The sequence below is a fragment of the Sitodiplosis mosellana genome, unplaced genomic scaffold (assembly GCF_009176505.1).
Source record: "Sitodiplosis mosellana isolate CC-2019 unplaced genomic scaffold, AAFC_SMos_1.0 Smas_scaffold_6191, whole genome shotgun sequence".
NCBI lineage: Eukaryota > Metazoa > Arthropoda > Insecta > Diptera > Cecidomyiidae > Sitodiplosis > Sitodiplosis mosellana.
The window spans coordinates 1,069,316-1,090,953 of record NW_022601432.1 but is presented as its reverse complement, the minus strand read 5'-3'; the positions used below and the strand labels follow the sequence as shown (position 1 = coordinate 1,090,953).

Below are 21,638 nucleotides of genomic sequence, written 5' to 3'. Positions count from 1 at the left end.
ATTGGTAAACAAGTTTCATTTAGAAGAATTATCAGGTCAATTGTTTTCGTTTACAAAATCGACGAATTTCCAGAAGCAACACAGGCATGAAAGTTGATAAACAATGGATGATGTATCACAGCCCAAAAGAAGATTGAATAATGAAATCTCGTACCTCTGTTGACTGAACATTTTATTTTAAGCATTAGAATTTAATAACGTTTCACATTAGAACTATCAGAAAGACCGAAATGTTTTATTTTCTTCATCGAAACTTCGAATTTGCCACAATTCAAATTGAATGCATATGGACTTATACGAACAAAGGCATCATGACATAGATGGCGCTTTATTTATTGCAATCCACACACATTGTGATTCCGGTTACAGCCCAAAAACCAAACACCTTGTAAACGACTTTTCACTTTATTCTGTTCTGAAAAAACATCAATTTTCGTCGATTTTTATGGTTGCTAGGATGCATGGCAGCCAATTTCCAATGTTATTGGCTGAATCGGTAGAAAACTACAATTTCTAAAATATTACTCAGAAAACGTTCAAACCCATTAGTTGGAGGCAAGATTTTTTTGGTGCTTTCAGAATTTTGAATTCTGAAATATTATCTAAAAACGAAAAAAAATGGAGTCGCATACGGAATATATGATTCCATGTGTTGTCGTGTTCGGGTGACAGACGTTTAACAATTTTGGGATAACGCACGAAGAAAACAGAGGAAAACATATGCATGTGTTAACGACGTTTGAATCCCAAGATTGTTAAACGTGGGATAGGATACAGATAACAAATGCGGACAAAATAGACGAAATGGAAATAAAATAGCGAAACTTGCAAAATGAGCAAGAAATAGTATTCGCTGTTATTCTTTCAGTTTTCGGAATTTTCTTATCCTTTCAAAAACTTCAAAGAATACAAATTCACTATTTTGTCAACTAAATATATCATATTAATCAAAAGAAAAGCAAAAAAAAATATAAGAAAGTAACAAAAAAACCAACTACCACTAGATAAAATCAAAATACAACCAGGATACTGATGCTAAATACATTTTTGATCAGGCCTTTGAAGCAAAATTCCATTTTAAACGAAATGAACAGTAAAATTTGGTTCTTTCTTATTATTTCTGATAAATAAAGCTTTTATTTCCATGAAAAAAATACTCTGTACATTTGTTTATTCTAATATAAACGCACTCTGCATCAGATGGTTTGTCGTTTTATCAAAGTGTCGAAACGTTTGTCCCCATTGAGTGGAAAATAACAGTGTGATCATTCAAATGAATTAAATTATAAGGATCCAATGGAAAGAATGCAAAAGACTTTCGAGTTTTTAAGTGGAAAAAAGAATAAAACATGGGATTAAACCAGAACGAATGTTTTGGTTCTTTAAATTATTCTAATGTTGTTGTATAAACGAACAATTCCAACTAGAAATCATTTGGTCATTCGTTATTTTGTTCACTTCGCTCAGCTGTACTAATTTGAATGGACATTTGCCGGCGTAAATCGTATGTTGGGTGGAATTTTTGTTATTTGTGTAATCGGCGCTCTTTGCGCTTGAAGAAGAAGTGTTCCCTCTCTCTCTCTCTCTCTCTCTCTCACAGTTATCGCATTCCATATGCTTGAATTGAGGCAAAAAGTGTATGTTATGTAAGAAATTGGCAAACAAGATTCATTCGGACGATTTATCAGGTCGATTGTTTTTGTTTACAAATTCAACGAAAAAAAAAACACAAATCACAACGAGATATTTGCATTTTTCGGTTCTTTTTTCTTGGCGATAACAGGTTCTAGCTGTAACAAACCCGAACCATATGAATGACTAACGAGAAAAAAAAACAATCCCCAGAAGCAATGCAGACATAAAAGTTGATACACAAAGGATGATGTAAAACAGCACAAAAGAACATAGATTAATCAAATCCCGTAGTTTTGTTGACTGAAAATGTTTTTCTAAGCATTGATGTACTAATCTTTCATATCAAAATTGTCGGAAATCCCAAAGTGTTCTTTTCTTCATCAAAACTTCGAATTTGCCACAATCGCAATAGAAAAATGAAATGATGATTGTTTGAAATGATAAGCTTCAAAGAAGACCGAAAGTCGCTACTGAAGGAATTGAACTACGCATTTATATTGTAAGGGAGAATTCACTAATTTGCGTCCTTCTTTATTATCAACAGACTCACAGACATTTGGTTCCCATATCTCGAAGAAGCAATTTTTTTTTTGGCTGAGAGATTTGATATGGCTCCAAGTAAAATGAATCAGAAATAACAAGAGATTTGGTTTTTTTTTTGGAAATTCAGATTTTTCACTTCCTTGCGATACCTTTGATCTTTTAAAATGTATAATCAACAAATGTAGAATGAACAAAAAAACAACAATTCAAACTATCAACTCTTACCACGCATTTGTTCTCAAAATAACCAGATACGGCAAACGCTATAACTACGAAACCACTGAATATTTTTGCATGCTTATTTGGAAACAAATGTAGGGAATTGAACCAGTTTTCTTTTGATACATTGGATTAAAGTGCGAAATTATAGCAAAATATCACATTTTTCTTCCTCTCATCTTGTAGGTTTTATATTCTTTTCAATTTTCAAATTATGGACTAAAACAGATCAATTTAACTTTCTGCATCATCAGTTTTATGAAATATAATTTTTTTTTCAAGTTACAGCGATATGACACTTTTGACTCTTTTCCGATTTTCTCGATAAATACGCAATTTTTAAAATGATTTTGTTCTCTATTTATTGTGGCCCATAACATATATCAAAATCATTCAGAAATAAACACTTGTGCATTAAAGGGTTAAAGCAACACCAAGACGATATTGAATTCATTCTATCAAATCGTCTGGTGGGTTTTATTTCGGTTTATACCTCATGTCAACAACGATGGTAAATATGAGTTAACAAGGATTGGTCAAAATATTATCACGATCTTGCTAACGGAACGAATACAAACTGAATTCATGCAGATGAGGTCACTTTTTTCAGTCGAAAAATTTATAATCATTCTAAATTTGACGTGTTTACGAGCAATAAAATAATCTCGTTATTCCAGACCTTGGTCTCCAGACGCGTTGTATTTTTTGGTATAAAAGACCGCGTAAATTTTAATCAAACAACCAGTATCAATCCTGTATTCGTACAGAAACTAGTAAAACATTCAAAAATGGCTAAATTTTTCGTAAGTATTTTGTCTTCGATTTGGTTTGTACATTGGTTTTTCGTGTGTTTTGAGCCCTATTTTGCTATTTTCGGAATGAAAAAAACAGAACTCCGTCTTACGAATTGTTCGGTTTGGATAGAATGAAAATGTGATGTTTTCTCTCTTCTAGATGACATTGTTCGTTGCTGTGGCACTCATTGCCTACGCCGCTGCTCAATATGGTCATCAAGGAGGATTTGGCGGTGGTCATAATCACGGTGGTGGTGGTCAAGGAGGCTTTGGCGGTGGCGGTGGTCACAATCAAGGAGGCTTTGGCGGCGGCGGTGGTCATAGTCACGGAAGTGGAGGCTATGGTGGCGGTGGTCATAATCAAGGAGGCTTTGGTGGCGGCGGTGGTCACAGTCACGGTGGCGGAGGCTATGGTGGCCATGATCATGTACGTATTGCATATGCGCCATTAAAATGTTTTTTTTCGGTCATACAGTCGAAAAAAATGCTTAAAATTGTTTTTAATTTCACTTAGGGACATGGTGGTGGTCGTGGTCATCACCACTAACAAGCTGAACTGCAAATAGATCTCCTATCAACATAAAGAAAAGCCGTCAACTACTTTGCAAGTTGATGAAAAATCAATGCTCAGTCAATAAAAATACAAAAAAAAACCATAAAATTGTGTTTTAATTCGAATTTCAGTGTTAATCGACAAAACTAATTGCCAAATGATTATCTTCAATTGAAAACTACCGTTGAACCAAAGCAGCGAGCATTTGACATTTTACAGCGATGATCCTTGCACGAAAACCAGCGCAAAAACTAATTGCATTCGCCGTGATCCACATAACACTTGATATTTATGGTAATGCGCGGATGGTTTATTGACTAGATCTACTTGTGTGCTGCCCTCGTTCCGGAACAACAACGAAAAATAATATAAAACACTACGCAATATTGCATTCAAACCGAATGACTTAATATTTCCGGCATGTCCATGAAATGATTTAATCATTTCTATTTCTGCACCGGATAACGTTGATGTCTATGTCTACCAGGGATGCAAAATAAATGATAACGCATCAATTTTGGGAGTAAATTTCTAATTACGATCAACCCATATTCACAATAAACCTATTCTCTTTAGTGTATTCTTCAATATTCCATTTATATTCGTGTAAATTTCGAAACTCATCGAAACCAATAACAACGTGAACCACTTGCAAATTGTACTTGATATAGCTAATAATTGAAGTAAATCATCTGATTTAATGTGTAACGCAATGAGTTTTATGGCAATTCAATTCGTAAGTGGAATTTGAATCGGTTGTCTTTTCGATCGGTTTGTTTTGCATAACGAACGCGTTTGCGTTGACAGTTTTCCGTTTTATGTAAACAATTTTTTGGGTTTTTCTCATGGATAAAGTCTCTAATAATGTCACCCACTGCAATCGACGACTGATATTCCAATTACTTTTCTCTCTATCTCAATATCAAATTCTAATGCTTACACATTACGTTGCAATACACACTGATCCTGAATATTCGCTTGACTCGCCAATTTCAATTCAATTTAATTGTACATTTAATTGATTCGAATTTAATTACGTTCGTTAAAATAATTTAACAATGTTTACTATTGTAAAATTTACAGTGATTTCTGTGGGTGAGCTCATCTCTCATTGTTCAGAATATAAAAGCGATCGTGTTGCAAACGAAACGATCAGTACAACGTGCTATTTCGATTGAAGCTTATTTTTTTTCAAGTGTTGTTAGATAAACGTAGAAAAATGGTTAAAATTATTTTCGTAAGTGCATTGTTCTGACTGGAAGATTGGAAAGAGTGTTTCAAGTGTTGAATATTTGTAATTATTTGATATTTTTCAGGCGATTTTCATTCTGTGTGCTTTGATTATGTCCACATTTGCCATTCCTAAGCCAGGCAACGGTGGTGGCTATGGTAAAATATGTTTCTTAAAGATGAAAAGTTGAAAATCAAAAGTTAAAAACATAAAATTATTCAGGAACTTTTTGTTGAAATTATGATCAGTGAAAATAATTGATTTGAGCTTTGAAAGCAAAGTGCCATTTCAATAGAAAATAACGATACGCAATTGTTTATTCGAAAAAAAAGGATACGGAAACCAGGGACATCATGGCGGTGGAGGCAACTACGGCTCCGGATACAACCATGGTAATCTCGAATTATTTTTACCACAAAGAGCAAATTCACTTTTCAAAATGGGAAAAATCCTTGTTTTCACTTTTCACGCATTTCAATGTTGAATATTTTCGCAAATTTAACATTGGAAAAATCAAAACAAATCGTAGACTATCAAATGGAATCAAAAAATTGAAAATGAACAGTTTGAACAATTTTTCTTTTCATTTCGAGAGAAGTTTGTTGAAATTAAATATTCCATTCTTTTTGTGTCTTTAGAGTTTTAAATTGTTGAATAAATTACGAAAGTTTGGATGCATACCAAACAAAGCACATCTCAAATTTAGATGAAAATTACTGCATTAGCTTTTTAAAGAAGCGTGCATAATATGCACTGCAGATTTAATTGGCTATTCTATGAATGGAACGATCGTTGTTCAACTGATCAATTCAAGTATACGAACACCACGTAAATGTATTTGCAATAGATACGGCAGTGCTTCGCCTCTGATCATTTTTTCGGTTAGTTTCAATCGATACACTGAGCAGACATAAATGTCGAATTTTTTGTGCATTTTTTCCTGACTATGGTTATAAGATATACCAGTCACTCAATCATTTTTCTGTACACTATTTGCAGTCACTTATAGTGATTGAAACTATCAACTAATCTGGGACATTTTTACTATATTTTGTGCTTGCATGTACATTGTACATGATTAGAGTTTCAATCACTTCACAGCCATAGTCGATACGATTGACTATCGAACTTGAATGAACTAATTCCAAGTTGTTTGAAATCCCAAAAAACAAAATGTACCAAAAGCGACTTCTTAGGCTAGTGTTTTGCACAAGGGTTTTAATTTATTAGCTCATACCACGATGAATTGGATCAATGTTAGGCAATGTTGAAATAATTAAACTTATTTTTCTTCAGGGCACAATGGTGGACACTATGGTTCGGGATATAATCATGGTAATTTTGAATTAGTTTTACCGCAAAAAGCAAATTCACGCTTCAAATGGAGAAATTCTTTCTTTTTACTTTTCACGCGATTCAATGTTAAATATTTCCAAAATAGTAATATATTTTTTTAAAACGTAGTCTTTTAAAATTGGAATTAGAATATTGAAAGTTGAAAAGTTTGAACTATTTTTCTATTCATTTCGAGAGAAATTAGCTGAAATTATATAAATTTGAATCGAATCCGCTTCGAAATCGATAGGATTGGCGGTTGGCATAATGTTACCATGTGTACTGATTTTATCAGTACTGTACTAATTTTTGGCAAAAATTTTTGTTCGGTACTGATTTTCACTGAGTACTGATTTTTTAAGCTTCGTACTGATTTCGTACTGTTTCGTACTGATTTTTTGGAATTTTGAAGTTTTGGTACTGAATTTTTTTAGCGGCATGTACTGATTTTTTGTCTAAAGATGCGAGTACTGATTTTTCATCAAAATGACATGGTAACATTAGGTTGGCATGATAATCGGGTTAAGAAATGTAACAAAAATGTAGATGTGAATTTGAATTATCATTTTGCAACGCCATCTATATGCTAAGTTAAAAATATACTGGACAAAGAGTGTAGCTTCGGAATAATTTAACTTAAGTTAAATATATATATATATATATATATTTGTATTACGCATATTATTGAACTTAAGTTATTTGATACCAAAGTCAGGCCGAATCTTCAGTGCATTTGTAACTTGGCGGGCGTCTAAACAGTGTAAAATGAATTGAACTACTTAAAATTGGCATTCTATTAGCGTAGAGTAAATTGATTGGTTTCTCTTGGAAGTACGTATAAAAATCCGAATAAAATATCCCAAAAGCGACTTCTTAGGCAAGTGGCCAGTATTTTGTACAAGGGTTTTTAATTAATAGCTCATACCACGAAAAATTGTAATCAATATTAGATCATGTTGAAATAAATATACCAATTTTTCTTCAGGAAACGGCGGACACTATGGATCGGGATATAATTATGGTAAATACATAATAATATCATTAATTGAATCTTCTTCGAATTTTATTTAATTATTAAATTTCAATAAAAACATTTATTTTAAATCATTTATAGGACACGGAGGAAATCACCATGGAGGTAAATATTGAAATGATCACTTTTGATAAACAAAGATCATTGTGTCGATAATGAATAAATAAATGTCGCCCTTTTATTCATTTCTATAGGATACAACGACTATCATCATGGTAAATTTTGAACGTCAAAACCCATTATTATTTACGGATCAATTATTTATCTTGGAAATCTAATTGAAAAAAACAATATCTCCGTCATTGCAACAGGTGGCTACAACAATCATCACGGTTATAATAACGGGTACAACCATGGATATGGTGGTCACCACCACTAAATGAAATGCCTCTAGTGGCCTCAAGTAATCGTCTTATGCAATAACACATAATAATACTCTTTCCATTCGACGAAAGCAATTTCAAATACAATTTTACTGATGTTTGTGTTCATATGTTTTACGATTTCAAGTGGGAGCGAAAAATAAATCAGTAAAATAATGAATGGTCAGTCAGACGAGAAAGTCAATAAAATAAGCGTTTTTCATTGAATGCATGGAGAAGAGTTTTATTTTCAGTTTATATGTATGTGTGGTTGAGAGTAAAAGTGATTTTAGCCAAAACTGTCTATTTGAGTGTGTATTTTTTCGTAAAAGATGGATGACACGTTTCTTCTTCATTATTTTGGAGCATCTTTAGCTTTTTTGCTCATCTCACAAATGATTCACATTCAAACCGTTTCGGCTGAGCTCACTTCTATTCTCAGCCACACATTAACATATTGAGTGAATTGAAAGGCTGTTCATGAAACTAATTGTAATTCATTGGAAGCTGTCAAAATCAATCAAACCATACTGGGTTATTAAGTCGGTAGTCGTGTTGCTCCATGCGATCGCTTGAATAGTGCAAAACCAAGAGATTTGCGGTTAGTTAACGTTATTCAATCAGTCCGACGTTTCCATCCGAAATGAGCGCTTGTAAATATTTGGTGAGCTAAAGAAAAATAAAAATCAATTTACTTATCACGTGTTAGATAATGAAGTTTAATTCGGTTAATGTTTTTCCTCGCAGTTTGTTTGGTGTTTGTTGGTGTTGTCATTATTATCGCTGCAAGTCAATGGAGATGTGAGACGCATCGATTGGGTTGGTGAACCGAATCATCGGCAACCGCAGGATCCAACGCCAAATTCGCCACCGGTACAACTACAAGCGATAGTCGATGCCATCTACCCAAATGTGATTGACGATGAGAACGATTCCCAAAAGCCCCAAAAACCCGAACCAATTCTTGGAAAAGGAACTTATCTCGAATTTGTGGATCCACAGAAAATAATTTAAAACCATAATTCAGACAATTGTTTAGTACTTAACAGAACTACACAGTTCGATTGTACGGTTTTAAGGGAAATAAATGTGGCTTTTGTTTCATATATGAATTTGGAATGGTTTTTTGAGTTTTTTTTTTCTTTGGTTTCGAAGCATTTCCTTTGCGTGGGAATCATTGCAGAAGTAAATTTATGTTTTGAGATAGGGTTTTCTGAGAATCAAGTGCTAATTATTCGTATCAATAAACGAAAATGTAATCAATTTGTATGGAACCATCAACAAAAAAATAAATGGCCTTTGTTCATTCCATTAACATTTTTATCGCTATTTTCAGAATTTCATATGTTCTTGGATGGATGGATGGATTGGAAGGGCGGTTTTTTCTTTCTTAATTCAGAAGCCATGCGTAGGTCTGTGACCTTTTCCACAAATGTACCCAAAGACTCATGTGTTCTTATAAGCAATTCTAATTGTTTTTACTATCGGACGGAAAAAGTAATATAAAAATAAAATGTAATCTTCATTTAGACTAATCATCGTTTCAACATGCGAAATACATAATGCGCGTCATAAAATGGCCCATCGTATTTGAGTGTATAACAGTGCCGAGTTAACCAAATTTGGTGCCCGAGGCAAAAATGATTTTGGTGCCCCTTGCAAATTTTTCCCGTTATATATACAAATAATTATTGATAAAATGAACGTACATATCGAATGCGAGCGGCAGCGAGCAAATTTTTTTTTTTTAGAAATACCATTTTTGGGGCACCAAAAACATTTTTGGGCCCATTTTTGGCTGCGTGTATTCTTTTTCAGATTATTAAAAAAAAAAATCCACGCTTGTGGTGCCCCCGAGAACGTGATGCCCGAGGCAACTGCCTCATTTGCCATATGGCTAACTCGGCACTGGTGTATAAACTAGTATTTTGGTATTGCTTCCTCTTTTGTTTACATTTGGTGCATCGGTAATTTTTTTTACTATAAATATGCTGCACATTACAAGTTCGAAATCAGTTTACAATTTGAATACCATTCCAACGGTAAACAAGCTCAAAAATGTTTGCAAAGATGTTCAAACCATTCATGGTAAATTGTTGGAAGAATTTTTTATTTTCATTTCGAATTTTTGTGTTTTTTTTTTCTTCTATTTTCAAATCATAATTTTTGTGTTTTCTAAATTGTAAAAACAAATCGTGGTTTATTTCTGTTTAAATTGGAAAATGTAATTTATATCAATTTGTATAGATTTTGTTGGTGTTATTGACTGGCCAACTATTGTTTGCCGCTGCAAGTCCACAATGGAATGGGGGACATGGCGGATATGGTGGACATAGTGGTAATGGTGGACATCATGGACATCATGGTAAAATTCTGATATTCAAACTATCACATGGATTTATTTTTCTGTTAAAAATTAACTATTCGTTCTTTGATTCCACAGGTAGTCATCATGGTCAGGGAAACTATGGACATCATGGTCAGGGAAACTATGGTAATCACGGACAACATGGTCACAGAGGCTAAAATTACGGATAAAAAGTTATTCAATAGGAAAATGAACAATGTTCATTTGAAACCAAAAAAAAAAAATCAACTGCATTGCATTCCAAATTTCAAATCAAATATTCTATTATCACAATATTTAATGTATAATTTAAAGATCGCAACAGATAAACAATAAAATGGAAATCAAAATTATGAATGACTTATTTTTTGGTTTCGTTAGAAATGTGCTTATGTACTAATAAATGCTGATTCAGTGAGCGCGATCGACTGGATAGCAGTCGATCGCATTCACAGTCGTTAATAAGTAACAATTGTAACCAAACACTCAACGAAAGCACATAACATAAACACTTAACGCAGTGATGCCTCGGATAAGTCAATTAGTTTCGTTAGAAAATCCGAAGTAAGAGAATTATTTTACCTTTTCTTCAGCTATTCCTGCACCACATATTTATCAATTGAACTCAGATTCTTTCGAAATGAGTTCGAATCGTTGGAATAAACCACATGAAACATGTTTTTGGGATGCGTTTTCGTTCGTATGCCGTCGTCGTCGTCGTTGGTGTTGGTGTTTGTTAACACGGTAGCTCATAAATAATCGAGATAATCGAAATCTGGAATTCAGATTTGTAGCCAAAAAAATTAACTCAAGTTTGAAGATGAATTATTTTTGATTTGGCCCTATGGTACTTGCTCAACAAAAAACTGCAAAAAATGACCATTCTGTATGGGGTAGATAGGCGTAAATCGATTCCGAATGGCTTTAAACTTATTGTGATTTCAATTTTTGGAGAAAAACAAGATTCGGAAAGTTTCATGTTGATCGCATTTGCACGAGTTTGGTTTTTGGTCGGACAACAGTACGGAAAAGTTAGGGATTACGAATGTAATTCTTTTTATTTATTATTGTTTTTACTCATTATTTACATATTTTGCTTCCATTAAAATGTCTTAAAGTCGACCAAAAGGATTGATTTTGCAAATAGCCTTTTTTTACATATCAATAGCTTCAATAGTTCTATGTAACGCATTGGCCTGATTATTGTATTTTTCTGCTAGAGATTTGCAAACGAAAAAAAATTACTAAAACAATAATAATAATAATCACATGAAAAAAGCAATGAGTTACACGAACAACTATAAAATGATAAATCAATGAAAATTACATCTGATCAAGACTTCAGTTACAAGCCAACTGATATATATATATATAAATAACTGAATGGTAGGCACAATCAATTAGATACAAAATTATGCACACACATGCCTGTTAAACGACTGCGGGACTTTACCAAAACCTGATATTTCATTCAGCCATATATGTAATGTGCAGCAGGTTCATTCGCGCATCGTGTGTCAGTAAGGTGATAATGTTTCTTCGAATGGCTGGATAATCAAGTTTTTTTCGGTTTTTTTTTTTCACTGTCATCATAGTCATCGTGTACACACATATGGTCGATTCTGAGAAGTAGTTGCAGTCTTCGGCTACTATTTCCGCACTATTAAATGCTTGAGTACACAGGTAGCACTGTCAAACATACTGCGAATGATTCAATTTATACTAATTGATTTGTATTTAATTGCGTGCTCATTACAATAATTTAATGCGATTTCCTAGCGTAATTTCCAATTTACAATGGGATTTCTGAGCTCATTTCATTGTTCTGTACATCGTTGTCAGGCGACTCATTTTGCTAGGAGGAGCGCACGTCATGCAGAACAGAATGAGGATGGGATTGTTTCGTTGATAATATATAAAAGCAATCACTTTGATGGCACAGCACATCAGTTGAACTTGCAGAGCGATCGTAAACGGTTTTATTCCAATTGTTAAAACAATACGCTAGACAAAATGAAAGCCATTTTTGTAAGTTTGAGAGTGAAGACATTGCGATAAAATATAGGCAGAACGTTAAAAAAAATGTGTTTTTATTTTCAGGCAATCTTCGTAACTTTTGCTTTGGTTATGGCAGCATTCGCCCTACCCGGCCATTATGGTAAATAAAAAAAAAAATTTTTCATTTCGAATGCAATGTTTTATTGAATCAATCCAACACATGCTGAATTTTTTGCAATTCACACGGCACATTTGTGCGGAAGTCTACAAATCCCAGTTGGCGTGAGAAAGTGATACGAAAAACTAATCAACTTTAATATTTCAGGTGGATACGGAGGCGGTTTTAATCATGGTAAGTAAAAGCTATGAAATGTGATTCAAAAAAAAAATCGTTGAAAGATCATTGCCTTTTATGATCACCGGAAAGTATGCGATTAATTAACTGACATTTTTAACATTGGAACATAAATGCGGCGCATTCTTTTTTTTAATTAATAAGCCTAGTCAAATATAATGAATGGCAATGATTTGACACGTGTTGCATTCGCTTCTCTGTGCTATCAGAAGGTGATATTCAAAAGTCGTTTCCGCATGGTAATTTGAATGTTTTGCGTTTCTTCATAGGACACGGAGGATTCGGTCATCACGGTGGTCATCATGGTGGACATGGTGGATTCGGGCACGGTCATGGTCATGGACATAGTTTTGGCCATGGACACGGGCACGGGCACGGGCACGGGCACCACGGTAAGTCTACTGTCAAAACCGTCACGTCGAGTACAATAGTTGTTCGCAATTCAATTGTTTCATTCACTCCTAAATGTCTATTGATAACATTTTTGTGTAAAATTCTGAATTCTAATTCAAAAGTCCCATTTGATGATACAGGTCACTTCCACGGCTAAACAATCAACTATCGATCGTAACAAAAAAGTGCATTTAATTGAATCGTTGATATTGTACTCGTGCATATCAATCGGTTCTCTTAACAACATTCTTTCCGATTTTGGATCCACACAAACTGTTCTAATTTAAATCAATTGTTATATGTATGTTCCATGTTAAAATTGTGAAATAAGTAAATAAAAGTAGTCAAAATGATAATAACAGAATGCTCAAGCAGATTTTCTTTCAACTTTTAACTTTGTTTATATAGATACTTCGAGAGGAAAGAAAATGAAGCAGATCTATTTGAATCAACAAATCATTTATGAAGTTGAAGCATCATCTTCTTGTCGCTTAAACTACTGATACTAATAAACGCCTCTCAATAGGCAATACGAAATAAAAAAAAATTAAAGCATTACAAGGAATATACTTGAATGAGATGGTGGTAGCTGCTTAATTTTGTTATATACAATTTTAGATCAATTTTAATAGATTCATTTTATCACTTGATAAAAACGATAAGTGCTTTATCCTATTTAGTTCGAATGAAATGCAATAAACTAATAAATCAGAAGAAATGTTTGAACTAGAGAAGTGGAAGATGTTCGAATTTGCATGTTTGAAGCATGTTGTGGCTCATGGATCAAAAGCTGAAGCGGCTTCCATATATAGGCCTATTGTAATTGTACAAATCCATGCTCAATCATTTAACGCTGAAAATTGACGAAATAAATGTTTCTTCCCGGGTCATATTGACGTTGCCAAGAGAGTTGATTGACTATAGTCAACTAAAACTGCATTGAAGTCCCTATCAATTATTATTTTGTATACGTATTCCAAAACTACGATACGATAATCATAAACATACCTTGGATTTCGATGCGATGGAAAAATAGCTAAATTGAAAGGTGTTTTGTCAATGAAAAAAAAAGTCATTTGAATTTAAAATTGGACAAAATATATTTATTTCTCTTTGATTTACTGGAACTTTACACACAAGTGTGCTTAACAACAATAATTTTATTTATTAGTTTATTACCCATAACCATGTGATTTTAGTCGTCATTACGACTGTTTTTCATTTAAAAGTTACAACAAAAATACTGTGAGTTCTATGTATTCAATCAATAAATGATTTATCAACAGATTTATTCTTTCTTCAAGTTTTTGCTGCGACCACTGAAGATTACAGTGTTTGACAGATTATCCTTAATATAGTATAAAAAGGCGTGATTCGCCTTGAATTCTTCGTGTATTGGCATGGAACGCATCATCATAATCGCACCTTTGGAAAAAATATATTTAAAAACCGATTTTTTACAAGTTATAAATTTTTTTTTGAAAAAATGGCAAAACAAATTTCTGTTCATCATCTCACAGCAAATGTTATTGTGCATAAAATGTGCGTTTATCATAAGTAAATTAAGACGGGATTATTTGTTAGAGTAGGTAGGTAGCCCAGTTTAGCTGATTTTCAATGTTTTACTATCAATTTCACCAAAAAAAGAACACAAACACTTTCCAAAATTCATATAAAACATTTTGTTATCGATTTTCATTGGCAATAGTTCAATTACGTTTAGTGAGACGACCGCTAAAAATAGTGGTTTTAGTTGTTGTGTCCAAAATGTGATAGACAAATGCATGATTAGCATAAAAGTACTCGTTCATTGGCATTGCAAATGTTTTCGCAACCATACCTTAAAAAGTAAACGAGTTTGTTATTAATCATTTTCTTCGAAAAAACATGAAAACCAAGTAAAAAATTAGAAACATTTAAATCGTATGAAGAGAAGCATGAATCGATTATAAAAGTATTATTTTATTTAGATTTTTTGTTTGCAAAATAAGAATTTGTGTTTGCTGCAACCGAAGCTGCCCAAATGATTCCCAAACCAGTGAAACATAAGCTTTTGCTAGTATAAGCTAAAAAATAATTGTGCGATCTTTCCCCTATCATAAAAAAAAAACAATTAAAAAGTATTAGATTCCTTCCCTAAAAATATTGTTCTTGCGGTCGTTTCATTAACTCCGTTCATTGATTTTTTTTTTAAAATTTTAAACAAACTTCTTTTTTCGACTTATCGATAACAATTAATTTTGATTGAATTTTTCGGTGCGACCGCTGAAAATGATGGTGCTCTTCGTGGTTTCTCGAATGAAATACACAAATGGGTGGTCAACATAAAATACATCCGGATACGTTAGTGACATGAACATAATTGTCATACCTTTAAAAGCAAAACGAATACCCATCATTAATTTGATCTAACTTGACAAACACAATTCACAGTATAAACTTAAAAAAAAGTGGCTCTATAACCGGTTAATTCTACTGAATAAAATGAATATTGAGTTTAACCAACAGAAATACCGATTTGAAACATTTTATTGACAATGATTATTAAAATATCTTTCGAAAATAAGATTGAATTGTTTTCATTGACCAGCGTTTTTCTTTCTTCTTAAATGCTTAAATGGTTTAATTATGGACATTTGTTCGAACTGTTTAAAAGATCCGATTTGTTTTTATTTCACAAAAAAGGATTTCATTTTTTAAATAAATTATCAGCGGTTTTAAATGATCAGTGATTACACATTTGGGTTAATCAATTTTTTTTTTGTGGGAACCGATAAAAATTGGACAGGCATTTTCAGTGTTTAATACGCTATATACAAATGGATGATTTGCACGAAAGATTGTTCTTCGGACAGGAAGTGATCGTATTCTCGCCACAATTCCTTGAAAATAAAATATTCTCGAATAATTTCTCGTTGAATTTTTTTTTTTTTTTTTGGAAGGGCATGTTTTGCATTTTTTAATGTTTAACACAGCTCTGTGCAAATAACAAATAAGAAAAACAAGAAACCACTGCTTGGTGTAACAGATATCATATAGCTATAGGAAGCGTGCTTACACATACCATGTGTTGTAAGAAAAAATCAAATTCATCTACAGTGAACGTTCGAAAATCGTAAGTAGTTGGTTTTTGCACGATTGAGATTTGTGGGACCTCAGATGTCTGAACGTTCACTGTATCACTAAATATACATTTTCTTCACACATATCAATTAAGTTTTGTATAGGATCCAGTGAAAATGGGGCAGGTATTTGTGGTGTCTGAAATGAAGTAAATGTATGGATGATCGGCGCGGAAGATGATCCTTTGGCGTTGAATCAACATTGAGCACTTCATCATCATAATGGCTGCTTTAAAATGAAATAATTCGCATATTATTGTTCGTAGTATTTTAGGTCTTGTTCTGAATAATTTCATTTGACTTTCAACTCAATACTTTCATCTGACGATTTCCGTCAAATACTTTTGACTTTCAATGAAAAATGTGTTTTACTCAAGCGAATGATTTTGTTAGTGTTCTTGAGGAATAAATGGTTGAAATGTGAAAAATAAAGAAAATCGGGACAATAGAGTGATAACATTCGAGACATCAATTCAACATCTATTATGTCTTGGTCTTTTATATCCACATTTTTTCCCTGGAATTGATTCAGATCTTTTTCGAGGATGCCAGACCATTTTAGATATATTCGTTGCGGAATAAGATCCACTAGAAATATTGCACAAATTTTTGGTGTCCAAAATGTGAAACAAGTAATGGTTGGTCCGCACGAAGCCATGGAGACCCACACATCCGCTTGTTACATACTCGCTTAAAAAGTGTTTTTCAAATCAACTTTTCGAATAAAAGTCAGGTTATTTGTTAGCCACATCACTTTTATGGGGTTAATTAGGTATTAACTGTTGTGTCAACAGCCAAAGCAAACATGTATGAACATTCAAATGATGTGATCAAAATCATTTTATTGAAACAACTGTTTCAATTACAGTAATACATACAAATACGTTATCAATACGATCGTTATCAATCGACTACTCCCAACAATTGGTTTCGTGTACAATTTTTAACTCTATTTTTAAATTGTTCGGTTGAAAGAGATTTATCGAATGAGAATTAATTAAAAAGAGTTTGTTCCTCTACAACAAAAGTGATGGGTCATTTTCTAATATTCAATGACAATTGAGTTTTGTATGGGATCCGGTGAAAATCGGACATGCACGTTCAATATTCAATATGTGGAAAAGGAACGCATGATCAGCTTTAAATGTTTTTCTTCTTGGTCTCGAACATTTGAGCCACAGGGTACCTTCAAAATAACATACAATCAATTGCATTGATATATATATATATTTTTGACATTTTTTCAAAGAAGAAAAATCCGATTTGACAACCAGGTGTTATTTGATATGTGTATATGTACAACATTTGTTAATAAAATTTTGTTGTGAAAACCCATCAATTCAATTATGACTCTCGAGTAAAATATTTGGTCTTTGACGTAAAACATTGCAATGTGACCGATTAGTTAATATATATGTAGCCTAAATAATCTAATCTTAAAGTATGATTAAGAGAAACCTCTGAGTCCAAACCAAAAACCAATGAAAAAAAAAAACAATTTCGATTGTGAATTTGCTTCGAGAGAGAAAAAAAAACAGTTCTTACAATTTATCGAGCTGAGGTAATTTCGGTGGTAAATATTCAACATTTTTTTTTTCATTTCATTTCAAATGCCGTATTTTCACAGTTCATCGTGCTCCATTTCACAGCCCTCGGCGATGGGCTTATGAACTGTTCCACAGAAAACGGGCAGAGATTTTGTGCTTTCTAATGTGATAAAATAGAAAAATTGGTGGTCGGCTTCGAAAAAGATGGGTTCATGAAGGCTTCGTTTTTTGCGACCAAGCACAGCTATAAATGTCCAAAACCACATGAAATGACGATTTTTTTTTTCGAAATTTTTGTGTGGTAAAAAAAGGAGAGACAAAACAAACAAAAAATAAACTGAGTAAAATTTGCTTCAATGAGAAAATTGGAAAGCAATAATGCGTAATGAGGGTTGTACAAAACAATGAATCATACATCAACACACGATACGAAATTTTGTTTACCTGTGGCAGCAGCCGCTTCGGAACCTTCTTCGTTGACTTCGATGAAGGCTTTGTGCACCACATTCGATACATATAATGGTTCCGGTGATTCCAAAAGTCCGCTTAGATCAGCATTAGATTTGGAAAACATGTCAGACATTCCCATCTGATGAAATAAATCAATAAGTCATTTAAAATGAATCATTTTTATGTACATTGTATTGAACAAAAGCCAAATAAGCGAGAAAAAACCCAGCAATATGTCATACCTTCTTCAAAACGTCATTCAAGCTGATTTCAAACTCAACCTTGAATTTTGGAATCGTAACCTCAACTTCATGCTTATGCATTTGGTCGGTGATTTTGGCCAAATCGTAATTCTTCAATTTGGCTTCAAGTGCTGGCAAACCGGTGCGACTGTTCGGCAAAACGATGACGAATGAAAAGTTGGAATTGGCGTATTTCATTTCAAGTGCAGTTGCGTCCAACTCCTCCAAAACCGCATAGTTAAATTTCTTTTTGATGTACATAAAGTCAACTGGAACGGTATCGGTTTCGCTGATATAGAAATCACCTTGGGTGGTGCTTTCCTTGTTGAATTGATATTCCCAATTGCCTTTGAAATAAATGGCATTGACCAAAACGACACGAGTTAGGGCATCGAGCATATCGGGTTTGATTAAATCCTTAATCTTCTCTTTGGTTTTGTCTTCGACGAAACTATTGATGGCTTTTGCACTCGCAACGTTTTCAGCGAAATTCATTTCATCGATGCCCGACTGAAATTTCTTCACCGCAACTTCTTTGAAATTTTTGTTAATTTCATAGCCTTTTTGCACGTAAATCTGATTGGCAATCGATAATGTTGATTTGCCAACGCTTTTTTCCAGTAGCCCATAGTATTCGGCAAATTGATTGGCTGCCGTGGCTTTGTCGCCGGTCAAATGTAATCCCTGTCTCAATTGTTCAAACGTATTTCCACCGCTACCTTGGGATAAAAGCGCAAGAGCACTTGCAACCGATAATGGTGAAATGATTACATCACCCGGTTTCGATTGAGCACATTCCTATCGCATATAAAAATATGATTCATATACATATTCAATGGATTGTTCAATTTTTCTTTGAAAACAATTTAAAAAAAACTGCGCACATACCATGTACCAATAAAATATATCGATAATTACCTGATAAAAATCTAATGCAAAACTGGAAATTCCCTTAGTCAAATCGGTCACTTGTACTTGTGATGCCATGATTGAATAGAATGCAAATAGGACTGTGAACAAGAACACTAAAAAAAAATTGGCCAAATGAAACGAGGAGAAAAAAAAACAGACAAGACACGGTAAAAGTGAGTTGAAAACACGTCTAGCAATGCACAGTTAACTTATCTGACTGATAGAAAATAAAATGGAGCAAATACTCTTTATAAAGTAATTTCAGCGCCTATTACTCCACTCTCTCGTTAAAAAAAAAATATTGTTTATGATTCTCACAGCGCGATTTTTTTGAGTTTGGAATGTGCGACTTACTGATTCAACGAATCATTCTATTACTAATTTTTCTATTTCTTTTGTTCATATTCCCGTGTTCTCGGGCCCCGAAAGTGTTTACGTGTGATTAAATAGAGCACACTCGAAAAAACCATGAGTGAATCATTGTTTTGATAAAAATGAAATGGAAAAAAAATGAGAAACATGACTAAATTTACAAACCCGTAATGAAATTCAATTGGTTTTGGTAAAATACAAACGAACGATTGAGATATTCGATAAAAATATTCAGCTGTGATACGAATGCACCTTTCATCTGAATTGAAACTGAAAAACTGAACGCTTGATCTTATGTTGTGTTGTGTTGTGACTGTTACTTAGTTTGTTCGGCGTTTCTTCGATTACGTTTTATGTATACAATCAACCGATGATGAGGTCATCGGCGGCTTTTTCCATATAACTTCAACTTGACAAATAGCAACAACAACGACAATTTCTCAACGAGAAACACTCAGGCGATTACAAATACCAACGTCAACACCAAAACACTGTGTCAATACAAAATGTCAAAGTCAACAAATTCAACTAGATTTACACTAAAACATCTGACGTTCGTTTATGTCGTCTCCACTATTCAGTTCATTCTGCTCCATCTATTGAACTAAACGTGTTACTATCAAAACTGCTTTTGATTTATGATTCAAAGCACTCCAGTTCTTTCGAACGGATTCGCCGAATAGTGTGCGCCCTATGCTGCAAGAATAGTCTCTTTCGACTTTTCAGCAGGCACTGACACGACGTAGAACCAAGTTCTATAATGGTATTATCATTTGTATTTTTCTCTTAAAACTAATCTTAATTGATATTCGTTGCTGTCATCATCCAACATCATCTCTTTTCACTCGCATTCGTCATTGTAGTCGCTGTAGTTGTCACTGTGATCGCTCTCCGAAGATGATAATGATGCACCACTATCACTATCATTCTGGTAGTCTTCGGTGAAACTATCAAATTTACCAAGATAACAGGCAGCCAATGTTGTCTTGTGTTATATGGAGTGGAAATTAAGAAAAATAAAATGAATATATATTTGAATAATTGAATAGTGTTATTTTTTCCGAAATTAATTACCGGTTTTGGTTGTAGTCCACTTGGTGCGATGATAATTTTTGGTGGCACGTCTTCTTGCTTCATCCAATTCCAATTTTCGTCTTTTAGTTCGATTGTTTTGTCTTGGTGCCGGTTCAGTGAAATTTGCAGGCCGTGACACATCATATGTGTCGCAATAAACTGTATGTGTAGCTCTATTTGATTTATGATTCATGAAATCTATTTCAACTCGGGCTAATAACAAATTTTAGTCGCAATTTAGAACACAATCCCAAATTGGAATCCATTGTACCGGATTTTTCAATGAAAAAAAAAATTTAAAAAAACTTTCTGGTATCGAATAGATGTGCATTAGGATATATTAGTTAATTAAAAAATCTACACTCTTTTGTATTGCAGATAAAATATATGTGTTTGAAAAAGACCTCGTTTGTAATCATTTCCGTTGTGCGTCAAAAAATCACCAGTATATCGAACTCACTAAAAACCGTTACACATAATTCAATAATATAATTTCATGCTTACTTGTACTGCCGGAAATCTTCACTGGTTTTTTTTTTTTCACTCAGTTTCTTTGGAACGTTTTCACATGCAATGTTATGAACAATATTCAATGATAAGGTTCTCTCTACCAATTGAAAGAGCGAATATGTTTGCAAGTATAAAGTTTTAATTTCGGTTATTTGGCAATATTTACCCTTCAGCTTGACACAAATCGAACGAAATAAGAATGCATCAATATTTATTTCCAAACACATTTTCGACGTTCATATTTAAAATCAAAGATGTTTATCTTTTCTAGAATTAAGTGCTGATAACTCAACTTGAGACAGTCAATTGAATTTCAGACCGTCGGTAATCTCAATTGGTTGTATTGTATGGCCATAACGATCAAATGATTTGCCGAAGCCATTGTTTATATCCGTCAAAACTTTCCAACACCAAATTTCTGCACCAAATTCATTTTATTATCAAATTTATCGACGCGATCTTCGGAAATGCTGATAATTTTAATATTACCTCAAGTGAAACACTGGATGGTTCACTCGATACTAAGGCTTGCTGATTTTTACTGTGACAGCTTCATTTTCGGAGTCTTCTTTATTAATTTTCATAAATGCTTTGTGCACCACATACATCCA

At 33.4% G+C, this 21,638-nt stretch overlaps 4 protein-coding genes across 24 annotated transcripts; 3 read left to right on the top strand and 1 right to left on the bottom strand.

Moving 5' to 3' along the window:
* Positions 1-3,061: 3,061 nt before the first annotated feature.
* LOC129576613 (uncharacterized) lies at positions 3,062-3,852 on the top strand. 3 transcript variants are annotated; one of them, XM_055461939.1, is made up of 4 exons: positions 3,062-3,200; positions 3,352-3,439; positions 3,488-3,618; positions 3,706-3,852. In XM_055461939.1, the coding sequence occupies exons 1-4, from the start codon at positions 3,186-3,188 to the stop codon at positions 3,736-3,738; spliced, it is 267 nt and encodes an 88-aa protein (XP_055317914.1). In that variant the 5' UTR covers positions 3,062-3,185; the 3' UTR covers positions 3,739-3,852. The 3 variants fall into 3 exon arrangements, with proteins under 3 accessions (XP_055317914.1, XP_055317915.1, XP_055317913.1); XM_055461940.1 differs by having other exon boundaries at positions 3,352-3,521; positions 3,591-3,618; XM_055461938.1 differs by having other exon boundaries at positions 3,063-3,200; positions 3,352-3,618.
* Positions 3,853-4,831: 979 nt separating this feature from the next.
* On the top strand, positions 4,832-8,817 carry LOC129576612 (uncharacterized). 2 transcript variants are annotated; one of them, XM_055461936.1, is made up of 9 exons: positions 4,834-4,981; positions 5,061-5,133; positions 5,308-5,367; positions 6,272-6,310; positions 7,296-7,331; positions 7,425-7,448; positions 7,538-7,558; positions 7,655-8,369; positions 8,453-8,817. In XM_055461936.1, the coding sequence occupies exons 1-8, from the start codon at positions 4,964-4,966 to the stop codon at positions 7,720-7,722; spliced, it is 339 nt and encodes a 112-aa protein (XP_055317911.1). In that variant the 5' UTR covers positions 4,834-4,963; the 3' UTR covers positions 7,723-8,369; positions 8,453-8,817. The 2 variants fall into 2 exon arrangements, with proteins under 2 accessions (XP_055317912.1, XP_055317911.1); XM_055461937.1 differs by lacking the exon at positions 6,272-6,310 and having other exon boundaries at positions 4,832-4,981.
* A 3,111-nt stretch (positions 8,818-11,928) lies between these two features.
* Positions 11,929-13,162, top strand: LOC129576611 (kininogen-1-like). Its single transcript, XM_055461935.1, has 5 exons — positions 11,929-12,080; positions 12,153-12,210; positions 12,376-12,402; positions 12,675-12,797; positions 12,939-13,162. The coding sequence occupies exons 1-5, from the start codon at positions 12,066-12,068 to the stop codon at positions 12,953-12,955; spliced, it is 240 nt and encodes a 79-aa protein (XP_055317910.1). The 5' UTR covers positions 11,929-12,065; the 3' UTR covers positions 12,956-13,162.
* Positions 13,163-13,879: 717 nt separating this feature from the next.
* On the bottom strand, positions 13,880-21,230 carry LOC129576610 (ovalbumin-related protein X-like). Of its 18 annotated transcripts, none has more exons than XM_055461929.1 (7): positions 21,022-21,228; positions 20,518-20,730; positions 19,609-20,428; positions 19,078-19,184; positions 18,160-18,957; positions 17,912-18,056; positions 13,880-14,638 (listed from the first exon to the last, which is right to left on the bottom strand). In XM_055461929.1, exons 3-7 carry the CDS (start codon positions 19,700-19,702, stop codon positions 14,508-14,510), a joined length of 1,275 nt encoding a protein of 424 aa, XP_055317904.1. In that variant the 5' UTR covers positions 19,703-20,428; positions 20,518-20,730; positions 21,022-21,228; the 3' UTR covers positions 13,880-14,507. The 18 variants fall into 18 exon arrangements, 12 of the variants coding, with proteins under 12 accessions (XP_055317904.1, XP_055317906.1, XP_055317897.1 ...); XR_008688898.1 differs by lacking the exon at positions 21,022-21,228 and adding an exon at positions 17,466-17,711 and having other exon boundaries at positions 14,049-14,223; XR_008688901.1 differs by lacking the exon at positions 21,022-21,228 and adding an exon at positions 15,863-16,149 and having other exon boundaries at positions 14,049-14,223.
* Positions 21,231-21,638: the final 408 nt, after the last annotated feature.